The sequence below is a fragment of the Sinocyclocheilus rhinocerous genome, unplaced genomic scaffold (genome assembly GCF_001515625.1).
Source record: "Sinocyclocheilus rhinocerous isolate Xijiao unplaced genomic scaffold, SAMN03320098_v1.1 scaffold299, whole genome shotgun sequence".
NCBI classification, from domain to species: Eukaryota; Metazoa; Chordata; class Actinopteri; order Cypriniformes; family Cyprinidae; genus Sinocyclocheilus; species Sinocyclocheilus rhinocerous.
Window position 1 is genome coordinate 3629074 of NW_015652998.1, and position 11950 is coordinate 3641023.

An 11950-nucleotide genomic window follows, 5' to 3' on the forward strand; every position below is an offset into this window, starting at 1 on the left:
TAATATTTCCGTCACACGCTTGAGGTATTCGGTACAACGCACTGGATAGCTGGCCAATCAGCATACACCTCGCTTTTCAGACCGATGAGCTTTGTAAAAATCGACGCGTTTCAGAAAGCCGGGGCATAGAGGAGAAACAATAATGTACAGTATGTGGAAAATAATGTGTTTTTTTAACCTTAAACCGCATAAACACATTGCATTACACTAAATACACAACATAATGTTCTTTTTAGCAACATTATATGACCCCTTTAATAATGTTAAGGGTTCAATATATATAACTGTTTTATACACTTTACATTTTATAATGTTTATGCACACCAAGGCTGTATTAATTTTATCAAAAATAAATTAACTGTTTTCTATTTTACAGTGTAATTTATTTCTGTCATGGCAAAGCTGAATTTTCAGCAGCCATTACTCCAGTCTTCAGTGTCACATGATTCTTTAAAAATCATTCTAATAAGCTTGTTTGGTGCTCAAGAAACATTTCTTCTTATTATTTTGTGGAAACCCTGGTACTTTATACTGTACCATTATAAATGTCTTTATTGTCACTTTTGATTAATATAATACACCATTAGTGAATATTAGTATACATTTTTTTTAAATAAAATAGAACTTTTGGAATTAGTTCCAAAGTATACATTTTCGTGTCGCCATCCTCAAGTATCCACGTTCAAGTAATGTAGGAAAGAACGGATTTTCTTGTCAAACACACATATATAAAGATGAAAGAGATCCGCACTCCTCAAAATGCAGCTAAAAAGCGTATTCCATTTATTGTTCAGAGGTCACAAAAATATGTAGAAAGAAGTGCAAAAGTGCAAGTGCAGAACGTTTTCGGGTATTAACCCTTCCTCAGTGCCATGTGCTACCAAGCAACACCTGCGGTCATTAAAACATGTATTACCGTAATCAGTGTTGGGGGTAGTAACGCATTACAAGTAACGCGAGTTACGTAATCAGATTACTTTTTTCAAGTAACTAGTAAAGTAACACATTACTTTTTAATTTACAAGAGAATATCTTAGTTACTTTTTTCAAATCTATTTGTCTTACCCACATATTGTTTTATACACGGACAAGATAACAGATAAATCACATTAGTGGAAGCACATGATACCAGTTGTTTAATTTTATATGTGCGATCTCCACAACAACTCCGAAACTCAAAGCATCTTTTGCGTACATTTTTACATGCAGCGCATTTGAAACAAGGATAAAAACCAACATCCCTATTTACGCGCCCATCAATACCATCCTTGACACAAGTATCCGATCTGACTAAAAAGTCCCTGATATTCCTCGCTCTGTAATGAGAAAAAAGGGGCAGATCTGCAAAAATCGTTTTGCCCACCGAATCACTAGATAGTATATACCAATGTTTCTTAATGATATCTTTAATGGCATTACTATAATTAGAATATGTGGTAGTGCATACTACGCAAGTAAGATTTATGTTTAGCCGGTTTACAGACTGCCTTTCTTACCCTCTCCAAAGCATCATCTAGCCACTTACTTGAATAACCCCCAAGTCGAAAACGCTTATACATCTCAACCACTTTTTGTTCAAAATCAAATTCAAGACTACAAATGCGATTCAAGCGAAGGAACTGAGTGTAAGGTAACCCCTTCTTTAAATAAGATGGGTGAGCACTCGAAGCATGCAAGATGTTATTTTTATCAGTTGGTTTAGAATACAAGGTTGACGATAATTTTCCAGATTCCAAAAGGACTCTTGTATCAAGAAAAGCAACCCAAAAGTGGGTGTTGATTTCTACATTAAATTTAATGGACTCAACAATATTATTCAACAGCCTCACAAAATCATTAAGCAGATCTTCCGAGCCCCTAAAAATGTAGAACACATCATCCACATATCTCTTCCACATAACAATATTTTTTAAAAAAGGGTTATTATTCCAAATATATCTTTCTTATAAAAATCCCATGAATAAACACGCATAGTCTGGGGAAAATTTCGAGCCCATAGCGGCACCTTGTTTTTGTAGAAAAAATTCATTTTCAAAAAGAAAATAATGATTTTCCAACAGCAATGTGATCATATCGATAACAAAGTCCGATGGTGGGGATTTTTCAACCCTTTTGTCCAGAAAGTATTTTATCGCCACTAACCCTTTATTATGCGGAATATTTGTATATAATGAGACCACATCCATCGTAGATAAAAAGATCTCAGACTCCTCATTATCCACAAAATTGATATCCGACAGTTGTTTCAAAAAATCAGCAGTATCTTTCAAATATGAAGGGAGAGCCTCCACCACAGGTCTAAGGATGCGATCCACATATTGTGAAATAGGTTCCATTAGGCAATCGTTTGAAGCTACAATAGGACGCCCTGGTGGTTTCTGCACCGATTTGTGAACTTTAGGCAGAGCATACATCACAGGAATTACAGGAAAATCTTTAGTCAAAAATCTCAACTCTGATTGATTTATCAAACCGTTTTGATGCGAGTCCTGTAAAAATGCATCAACCTCCATTTTAAAGGCAATGGTGGGATTCTTATCCAGTTTCATATAAAACGTATCATCCAATAATTGAGATTTCACTTCAAAAACATAGTCCGATCTGTCCATCAAAAATACATTTAAAAGTACATCTAAAAATATTTTTACCAAATGGGGTACACAATGCCAACATGTAAGCTAGTGTACAGAATGAAGGAAATAAAATGAACGCTAGATATTTGGGCAATATGTTGAATGCTAATGAAACAAAGACATATACAGTATTAAAGCAGTAAGTTACTTTTATTAGAGAGCACAGAAGCATTTTGGGCTGCTGAATTATTTCAATTAATTGTTTTTTCAAATATGAAGGGAGAGCCTCCACCAAAGGTCTAAGGATGCGATCCACATATTGTGAAATAGGTTCCATTAGGCAATCGTTCGAAGCTACAATAGGACGCCCTGGTGGTTTCTGCACCGATTTGTGAACTTTACGCAGAGCATACATCACAGGAATTACAGGAAAATCTTTAGTCAAAAATCTCAACTCTGATTGATTTATCAAACACTTTTGATGCGAGTCCTGTAAAAATGCATCAACCTCCATTTTAAAGGCAATGATAGGATTCTTATCCAGTTTCATATAAAACGTATCATCCAATAATTGAGATTTCACTTCAAAAACATAGTCCGATCTGTCCATCAAAACCAAGCCACCACCCTTATCCGCTGGCTTCCAGATTACATTTGGCCGTTTTGATAATTCCATTAAAGTCCGACGTTCCTCAGATCCAAAATCTTTCATAGGATTTTTTAAAAGATCATCAATCTCTTTATCCACAATATTACAGAATGTATCAGCTGCTGGATTATTAACCACGGGACAAAAAGCACTCTGAGGACGTAAAACTTGTTTATAATCAACCGAAGTGTATTGTCTTTGTATATACCGTCCCTTTGAAAAAAGTACTTTAATTTGATCCATCTGTAAAATTTAAACATCTCAACTTTAAGCTGAAATGGATCAATAGGTGTAAGGAGAACGTAAGACAGACCTTTGTTCAGCAGTTGCTCCTCATTAGATGATAAAGGAGTGGTGGATAGGTTGAACACTATAGGCTGTGTGATCTTGTGATCTTGCGAGTTCTTTTCTTCCTCGTGGGACGAACGCCTGTACCGTCCTCCTCTTCTCCCTCAACGTGTCCTGCGCTTCGGGTATTGTAATTCCGTCTTCGCAGGAAATGCATATCATTGGATCTTCGTCCCAAAAAATCTGGGTCAGAGTCGGTTTGATGTTCCGAGCTGGAGCCAGAAGTGTTAAAGGATCTATCCCTGAAGCAAACTTGCTTTCTTTCTCTGTGAGGTTCGCGAGATGACCATCGCCAAGGGTACACAGGTCTTAGACCTACATTTTATAGCTATTGAAAAGTTGACACAGACTCGTAGAGGAGGGAATTTAGAACGTAGACTTTTATAAAACTTGTTTATAATCAACCGAAGTGTATTGTCTTTGTATGCCGTCCCTTTGAAAAAAGTACTTTAATTTGATCGATCTGTAAAATTTAAACATCTCAACTTTAAGCTGAAATGGATCAATAGGTGTAAGGGGAACGTAAGGCAGACCTTTGTTCAGCAGTTGCTCCTCATTAGATGATAAAGGAGTGGTGGATAGGTTGAACACTATAGGCTGTGATCTTGTGATCTTGCGAGTTCTTTTCTTCCTCGTGGGACGAACGCCTGTACCGTCCTCCTCTTCTCCCTCAACGTGTCCTGCGCTTCGGGTATTGTAATTCCGTCTTCGCAGGAAATGCATATCATTGGATCTTCGTCCCAAAAAATCTGGGTCAGAGTCGGTTTGATGTTCCGAGCTGGAGCCAGAAGTGTTAAAGGATCTATCCCTGAAGCAAACTTGCTTTCTTTCTCTGTGAGGTTCGCAAGATGACCATCGCCAAGGGTACACAGGTCTTAGACCTAAATTTTATAGCTATTGAAAAGTTGACAGACTCGTAGAGGAGGGAATTTAGAATTTAGCTGCATTTGGAGGAGTGCGGATCTCTTTCATCTTTGTATATTTTGGAGCTACGCACATTATGTTTTTGTCTACTGGATTTTTGGACGAGTGTTTGGTGCTACTGCCTTTTTTGTGGCTTGTCAAACACACACAAATGTCCTCACAAAGTCGTAATTATGAGTGGGAAACTTTAGATATTCTTTGAGCCTAGAGTTTCTGAGTTGGAGGTGTGTCAGTGAGAAAACATGTCTGTATTAACGGTAAATTTGTTAAAATACATTTAATTTTTTTTTTCATTTACACTAAATCTAAGTTGCATGTACAAAATACCATTGTATTATACAATTACAACAGAATGTATAACAATTTAATTTACAGAATCTTCATAAATTAAATAAAACAAAAAAAAGCAAAAACTAGGGATGCACCGAGCGGTATCGGGCCCGATACTGGCCTCCTGTACTCGTACTCGTTAAACAAAAACACCTGATGTGCCTTCTTTATTCATCATTTTGTAGATTTAAAATCCTGTCCAATTTATGAAGAGGCACATCGCCATTTTGCTCCAACCATAGTTATGCGAACACACCTGATGTCGTAATTACGACTTTCTGACTCTTAAAAACTTTTCAAGAGGTCTTGAACCGACAAGTACAACACTCATGCTGAACATTTCATTGCTCTGCAGATTCCTCCTCCTGTGGGCCAGATGGGGTCAGTGCCCTTAATGGCTCCCCAGCATGTGATATATAACCAGCCCATCCTGCGCACCACCAATCCTTTCACCCCAATCCCTGGAGCTCAGGTACTCCCGCTCAAAAGAGCGTCCAAGGGATAGTTCACCCAAAAATGAAAATTCTGTCATTAATTACTCACCCTCATGTCGTTCCAAACCCGACCTTCGTTCATCTTCAGAACACAAATTAAGATATTTTTGATGAAATCCGAGAGCTCTCTGACCCTGCATAGACAGCAACGCAACTGTAACGTTCCCAGGCCCAGAAAGGTATGACATCCATGTGACATCAGTGGTTCAACCATAATTTTATGAAGCTACAAGAATACTTTGTGCGCAAAGAAAACAAAATAATGACTAGATACAACAATTTGTTCTCTACCGTGTCAGTCTTCGCAGCGTGTTCAGGAGAGTACCACGACACATGCATATGGTGCTGCTGATTCAGGAGCCGGGCGTAGTACATAAAACAGCTGTACAAAAGACATAAAACAGTTTTTGTACATAAAACAGCCTTTATAAACATGTCTGAAGATTTCGACAGAGAGGATGACTTGACATTTTTTGCCCAGCCTTAATTATTTGAACCAGAATATACAGATGACGAACTAAGAGAGATGGATGTTCACCGGCTCCTGCGCCAGCAGCACCACTCGCATGCGTCGTGGTACTCTCCTGAACGCGCTGCGAAGACTGACACGGAAGAGAAGAAATTGTTGAACCACTGATGTCACATGGACTATTTTAACGATGTCATTACTACCTTTCTGGGCCTGGGAACATGTCAGTTGCGTTGCTTTCTATGCATGGTCAGAAAACTCTCGGATTTCATCAAAAATATCTTGTGTTCTGAAGATGAACGAAGGTCTTACGGGTTTGGAACAACCTGAGGGTGAGTAATTAATGACAGAATTTTCATTTCTCGGTGAACTAGCCCTTTAAACGGCTGTTTTTCAGTACATACCTGTACATGTAACCTGTGATAATACGATCCCTTTTTTCCAGATGCACTTCATGTAGCGCTGAGGAGCATGATGAACTGACAAATACGCCCAAGGAAAAACATCAACTAATCCAAAACCAAAAATGGCAAGGCAGACATGAGAAACGGTTCAACTGGCTCAAAGAGACTGAAGATGTTCATGTGGCATTTCCCCCCTTAGCCTGTGTGTTTGTAACATACCCCCTCCATCCAGCTACATAACAGTCCTCCGTCATTTTACATGTTACCTTTAATTTCTAAGTGTCAAAATCTAGTGTTTTTAGGCAGCCCTCTTTGATGATGTCACTGGCTGATGCAAACGGAATGACGATGTACAGTGAATTGCAGTGGAATGAAAAGTTGTCATGATGTCAAGCCCCTCCCCCTCCCGTTTGGAAAAGTGATTGTTGTAATTGTGCACACTTGAATCAATGTTTATAATGTCTAAACCAAGCCACGGTTTTGTATGCACATTGCCTGAATAGTGTTTCGAATCAACCACTGTCAATGTTGATTGTGCCACAGCGGCTGGCATCTCAATTTCTTGAGTCTTGGAGAAATGTGTACAGGTTACTTTTCGTACATTTGTCTCGTCCCCAAACATTTTGGATTTCACCTTAAAAGTTCCGATTTGTTTCTACATGACTTGTAATGCCTCATTCAGGTATGGTAAGGTATGGCTGTTTGGATTAAAGTAAAATACAGCAGTATGTTTCTGTATGGAAATTCTGGCAATTCTTCTGGCAAAAAGTGCACATCAGTTACCAAGACGCAGGCTACGGCTGTGTCTGAAAACACCCTCTGTACCCTTATATAGTCCACTATTTAAGGTGACAGCATTGTGGTGTTTTAGCAAGCTTGTCTGTGTTTAAGACAAGCTCAAGATATTTCCGCATTTTTCCAAGTCATGTGACCGTGGTGTAGTTCGTTTATAGCCTAACTTTAACTTTTTACTTCTGTGGCCAGTTGCATAAATCACTTAGACTAGTCTTTAAAAGTTAGTCATCTAATTTTTGTTCTTTAAGACTGGTCATAACTTTTTTAAGTCAGTTATAAAAAGGGAGAATAGTTTAATTTGAATCCAAAAAGTAGGTCTGATTACCTCTTGGCTAGCTAGTTGGTCAAACTAGTAAGACACAGACTTAACATAGCGGCAACGTTTATGCTGGCCCCTGGTGATTGTATTTAGGCTTCAAAATTCATAAAAGTTGCACTTATGCATGAAGATTATCCTGATGAAAAAGACTGCAAGAATCATTAACATTTGTTAAGTAGAGCTTATTTTCTGTCATAATACAAAAGCCAATGAACAAATCCTATTGGATTTTTGTTGAGGGAACCGGGGTGATGATGACTACTGGGTTGACCTACAAACATACGTCATCACTGCAGCACTCTATAGGGGGCAATTTCAGATATAGCACTACAAACCAAGCACTTTTCAACTGAAGCCTAAAATAAAACCATCACAATACACAGCTACTTTCGAACAGCCAACAATGGAGAAAGATGCTTTTCGGCTAATTTGCTAATGTTAAGCTTGCATGAACACACTTCACATTTAACTTGCCTTATTCGCAATTCCAAAGATGACTTTTTACATTTTCATGCAAATATCTAAGATCAAAGATCATTAATACCTCACTATCTACATTTAAAATGACACTGTGATAGTTTGGAGCTTTATTGAAGGGCACAAGCTCCACTGGGAAGGAAGTCTTCAACATAGCTAGCCACTGCTTTAGAAAGGTAGGTCATGCTGCCAAAATAAGATCAAAGATCATTAATACCTCACAATCTACATTTAAAATGACACTGATAGTTTGGAGCTTTATTGAAGGGCACAAGCTCCACTGGGAAGGAAGTCTTCAACATAGCTAGCCACTGCTTTAGAAAGGTAGGTCATGCTGCCAAAATAAGATCAAAGATCATTAATACCTCACTATCTACATTTAAAATGACACTGATAGTTTGGAGTTTTATTGAAGGGCACAAGCTCCACTGGGAAGGAAGTCTTCAACATAGCCAGCCACTGCTTTAGAAAGGTAGGTCATGCTGCCAAAACGGCCACTGGGGGCACTGTTGTACATCAGCCTGCAGATGCCAGTCATGTGATCTTTCTCAAGGAGACTCATCAGCTCCCAGTTCTTTCTGCACAAACAGATTTCAGTCATTAGTGCTAATGACTCCATGAAATCTCTTGACCATTGCAGTTTCCTTTGCCACTGCTAGTCAGTTGCATGTAGGAGGAATGTTCTTAGTCTAGACTAGAGAGTATTTTATTGGACAAAAATCTATATAGCGCATTATGAGTAAAAAATATTAAATTTTCTCTGAATGAAAAGATATTTTAAATTAAAATTTTGGAGCATATACAGTAGTAGCTTCAATGCTAATAACAGGCTACTGTGCTCAGAAAATATTGATATATGCATGATTAATTAAATGCCATTTAATTGAGTCTTAATTTATTTGCAGGAATGTGCCAGCTGCAGATTGTGCTTCATATGGTTTTATTTTTAACATAAGAGTGTGTAACTTGAATGTGCAAGGATAACCGCTTTCAGTTATTTTAGCTACACAAAGACAGTCCGTTATGCTGCTTGATAGTACACACTGGTATTGTTATCATATTATATTATCATAATCATAAACACACTGGTTAGTAGCACAAATAGCTTTACTGTTTACTGCACCTTGTTATTCTTCTATTTACCTATAATGGCTAATGAATCGGAAGTCTCGCACATTCGCAGAAAACAGCTTACTTTCACATTGCAAAATAAGGTGTATAAAGGACCCATGAACCTCTTCAAGAAGCTAACCTGATCATTGTAGAACATGTGGCTGGCCATGTGTACAATCCTCTCCACCTGAATGACCCCACCCAAACTCTGGATGTCCACCTCAGCCAACATGGTCAGGACCAGGATGGCCTCCACCAACAACTGCCGGTATTCAGGCTGAGATATGCGGTTCAGGACTGTTTCCACATGCAAGGCAAACTTTATTTCACCGGGAGTCATCTGAAATTCGCACCTTATTATCATTCTGTGAAATTAAAACTACATTTCTGTCATGACAACTCTCGGAGGGATTGGCATGGTAATATACATGACAATGTTAATGTATTTGGTCTTGGCGGAATAGATCTGCTATGCTGCTGCTGCTGCAGCAGAGCAAGTACCGAGACTTGCTATTGCCAATACATCCACAACATGCTGCTGTGAGCATGTAAGAAATATTGCTGCTGCAAATATAACATACATGAAATAACCCCCCATATAGCATACATGAATCACCTCGTAGCAGATCTATACAGGTGGAGCTGGGGAAGGTGGAGGGTTTCTGAAGCAAGCTGCAACTGCTACAGCAAGCACTAGTCATATATTTGAATGTTGAGCAGCGAGCTCATTGGCTACCGATACAGGAGAGAACCAATCAGCTGTGCCATGTGATAATGATGTCATTAGGTCAGATTGAGTTAGACCTATCGGACTGCACCATCTAGAGTTTCATGCCAGAACTCTGTATTTCATTTAATTTTATCTCTTAAGGTTATTTACCTCTCTTGTGGTTGAGGATGGAAGCCCTCAATGGACAGCCCATGACACTAAATTACAAGAAAGGGAAGCCATTTTGAAGCACAACCCAGCTTCGGCACTCAATGTAAAGTGTCCTACTCACCTTCTGCAGAATCTTCCAGACATTCTGATAGAAACCAACAGGGACTCTGTTGAGAGCTCCATCAAGACGTCTGCGCCGAAGCCACTGGCCATGTCTGCTGTCACGCACCAACATGGCTCCTAATGATCCCTGAAATGACTCAATGGATGGAAGTCTGTATCTCTGGAAAACAATCAGGTTAATTACACCTACAAAGAAAAAGCTCAAGCTTGGAAAAGAAGTTAAGGTTTGTTTGCTTTTGGTCCACTTACCCCTGATTCAATATTTCCAATATCCAGCAAATGAACTGACACAGCCTAAAGGACACAGAAAAGGACATGGTCTTTATCTACTGCCATTATACTGAGACATAACTGTCCTAAACCCAAGCATTTTCTCACCAGTTTGATATCACCACCCTGTTTACTTGCAACTTTCACTTCGGTTCTGGTGGAGCTGGATTTGCTCTTGTCTTGGATATTGACAGCAGAGCTGACCACATTTCCTGCTGAGTGCACTGGCCCCATAATACAACTCATAAATATACAAAATAGTAATACACTCTAAAAAATGCTGGGTTAAAAAGGGACAAACCCAGCAGTTGGGTTGTTTTGAACCCAACCGCTGGGTCAAAACAACCCAATAGCTGGGTTTGTCCCTTTTAACCCAGCGCTGGGTTATATTTAACCCAGCATTTTTTAGAGTGTATTACTATTTTTCCTGTATTTTTGATTAAGAAGCTTCTTTCAAAAACATAAAAAAATCTTACCAACCCCAAACTTCTGAAAGGTAGTGTATATCAATGTTTGTTGAGAAATCCCTCAAATGAAGATAATTCAAAGATAATGTTACAGCAGATGAGTAAATCATTGAACAAAGTGACTTTAGAAGTCAATGTTGTTTTTTGTTGATTTTTTTTCATATCAATGACCATTTATGAGCTGATCACTGGCTTCTTTTAATTACAATATTTTTGAAGTTAATTGTAATAACTTGCAGTCCTAATAAAACAGAATAAACAAAATAGTTTACTGCATGTTAAAAGATGTTAAACATTTAATAAAGGAGTTTAATGAAACAGCAACTGAGATACTTGAACAGTTGAGGGATTGTCACATTGGACTAACATAAGGTGTCTGATGTGGGTCTCGAACCCAGGTCTCCCAGTCAAGGAAAGCTAGTTCTCTACCTCTGGTCTACTGGGGAAGACAGTTTCTTAGAAGACCCATGTGCAGAAGGAAAGGCAAACTCGGAGGCTCAGCTAACTCAAAATCAGACAGTCTTTACTTGATCTCAGTATTCAAATATAAACAAAAGATCAGTTATAGCTTTACAAAACAAAACATAATGTAGGCCAAATGGCAACAGGAAAACATCACTTAACTGTTCTAGAACTCAGGTAATCCATACTGGGTAGGCTCAAGACTGAACACAGCTCAATGAAACTGCCAAACATAAATAGGACAAAATACAGGTGGAACAAATTAACTTGATGAGCAGTCTTAACTAAAGAGTTCACAGCAGGTGGTGCCGCCTAGTGGCTCCGAGAGTTCTCACAGTAAAGGGCAGGGGGTGCCCACCAATGGCTGGGAGAGTCATTGCATGAGGGAGCAGACAGCAAAACATCACCTAACTGTTCTAGAACTCAGGTAATCCGTACTGGGTAGGCTCAAGACTGAACACAGCTCAATGAAACTGCCAAACTTAAATAGGACAAACAAAATACAGAACAAATTAACTTGATGAGCAGTCTTAACTAAAGAGTTCACAGCAGGTGGTGCCGCCTAGTGGCTCGGAGAGTTCTCACAGTAAAGGGCAGGGGGTGCCCACCAATGGCTGGGAGAGTCATTGCATGAGGGAGCAGACAACACTCCCTAGTGGCTTGGAGAGTCATTACAGGAGGAGTCTTACAGGAGCCCCTCTCTCAGGAACGGCTCCTGATGTTCCGCTGTCTACGGTTGGAGTCATGACGGTGGAACTCTCTGATAAGGTCTGGATCTAAAATGTCCCCAGCTGGCACCCAGGACCACTCTTCTGGGTCATAACCCTCCCAGTCCACTAGGTATTGGACACTT

At 39.1% G+C, this 11950-nt stretch overlaps 1 protein-coding gene and 1 pseudogene across 4 annotated transcripts in view; one reads left to right on the forward strand and one right to left on the reverse strand.

The window, feature by feature from the left end:
* Positions 1–6919, forward strand: part of LOC107715426 (phosphatidylinositol-binding clathrin assembly protein-like) — a 26549-nt gene extending 19630 nt beyond the window's left edge. For all 4 annotated transcript variants that reach the window (XM_016521570.1, XM_016521569.1, XM_016521571.1 and 1 more), the window contains 2 exons: positions 5180–5296; positions 6233–6919. In XM_016521570.1, the coding sequence (XP_016377056.1) occupies positions 5180–5296; positions 6233–6247 (132 nt within the window). In that variant the 3' untranslated portion in view covers positions 6248–6919. The remainder of the gene's footprint in view (positions 1–5179; positions 5297–6232) is intronic.
* Positions 6920–8188: 1269 nt separating this feature from the next.
* LOC107715275 (phosphorylase b kinase regulatory subunit alpha, skeletal muscle isoform-like) overlaps positions 8189–11950 on the reverse strand; it is a 17256-nt pseudogene continuing 13494 nt past the window's right edge.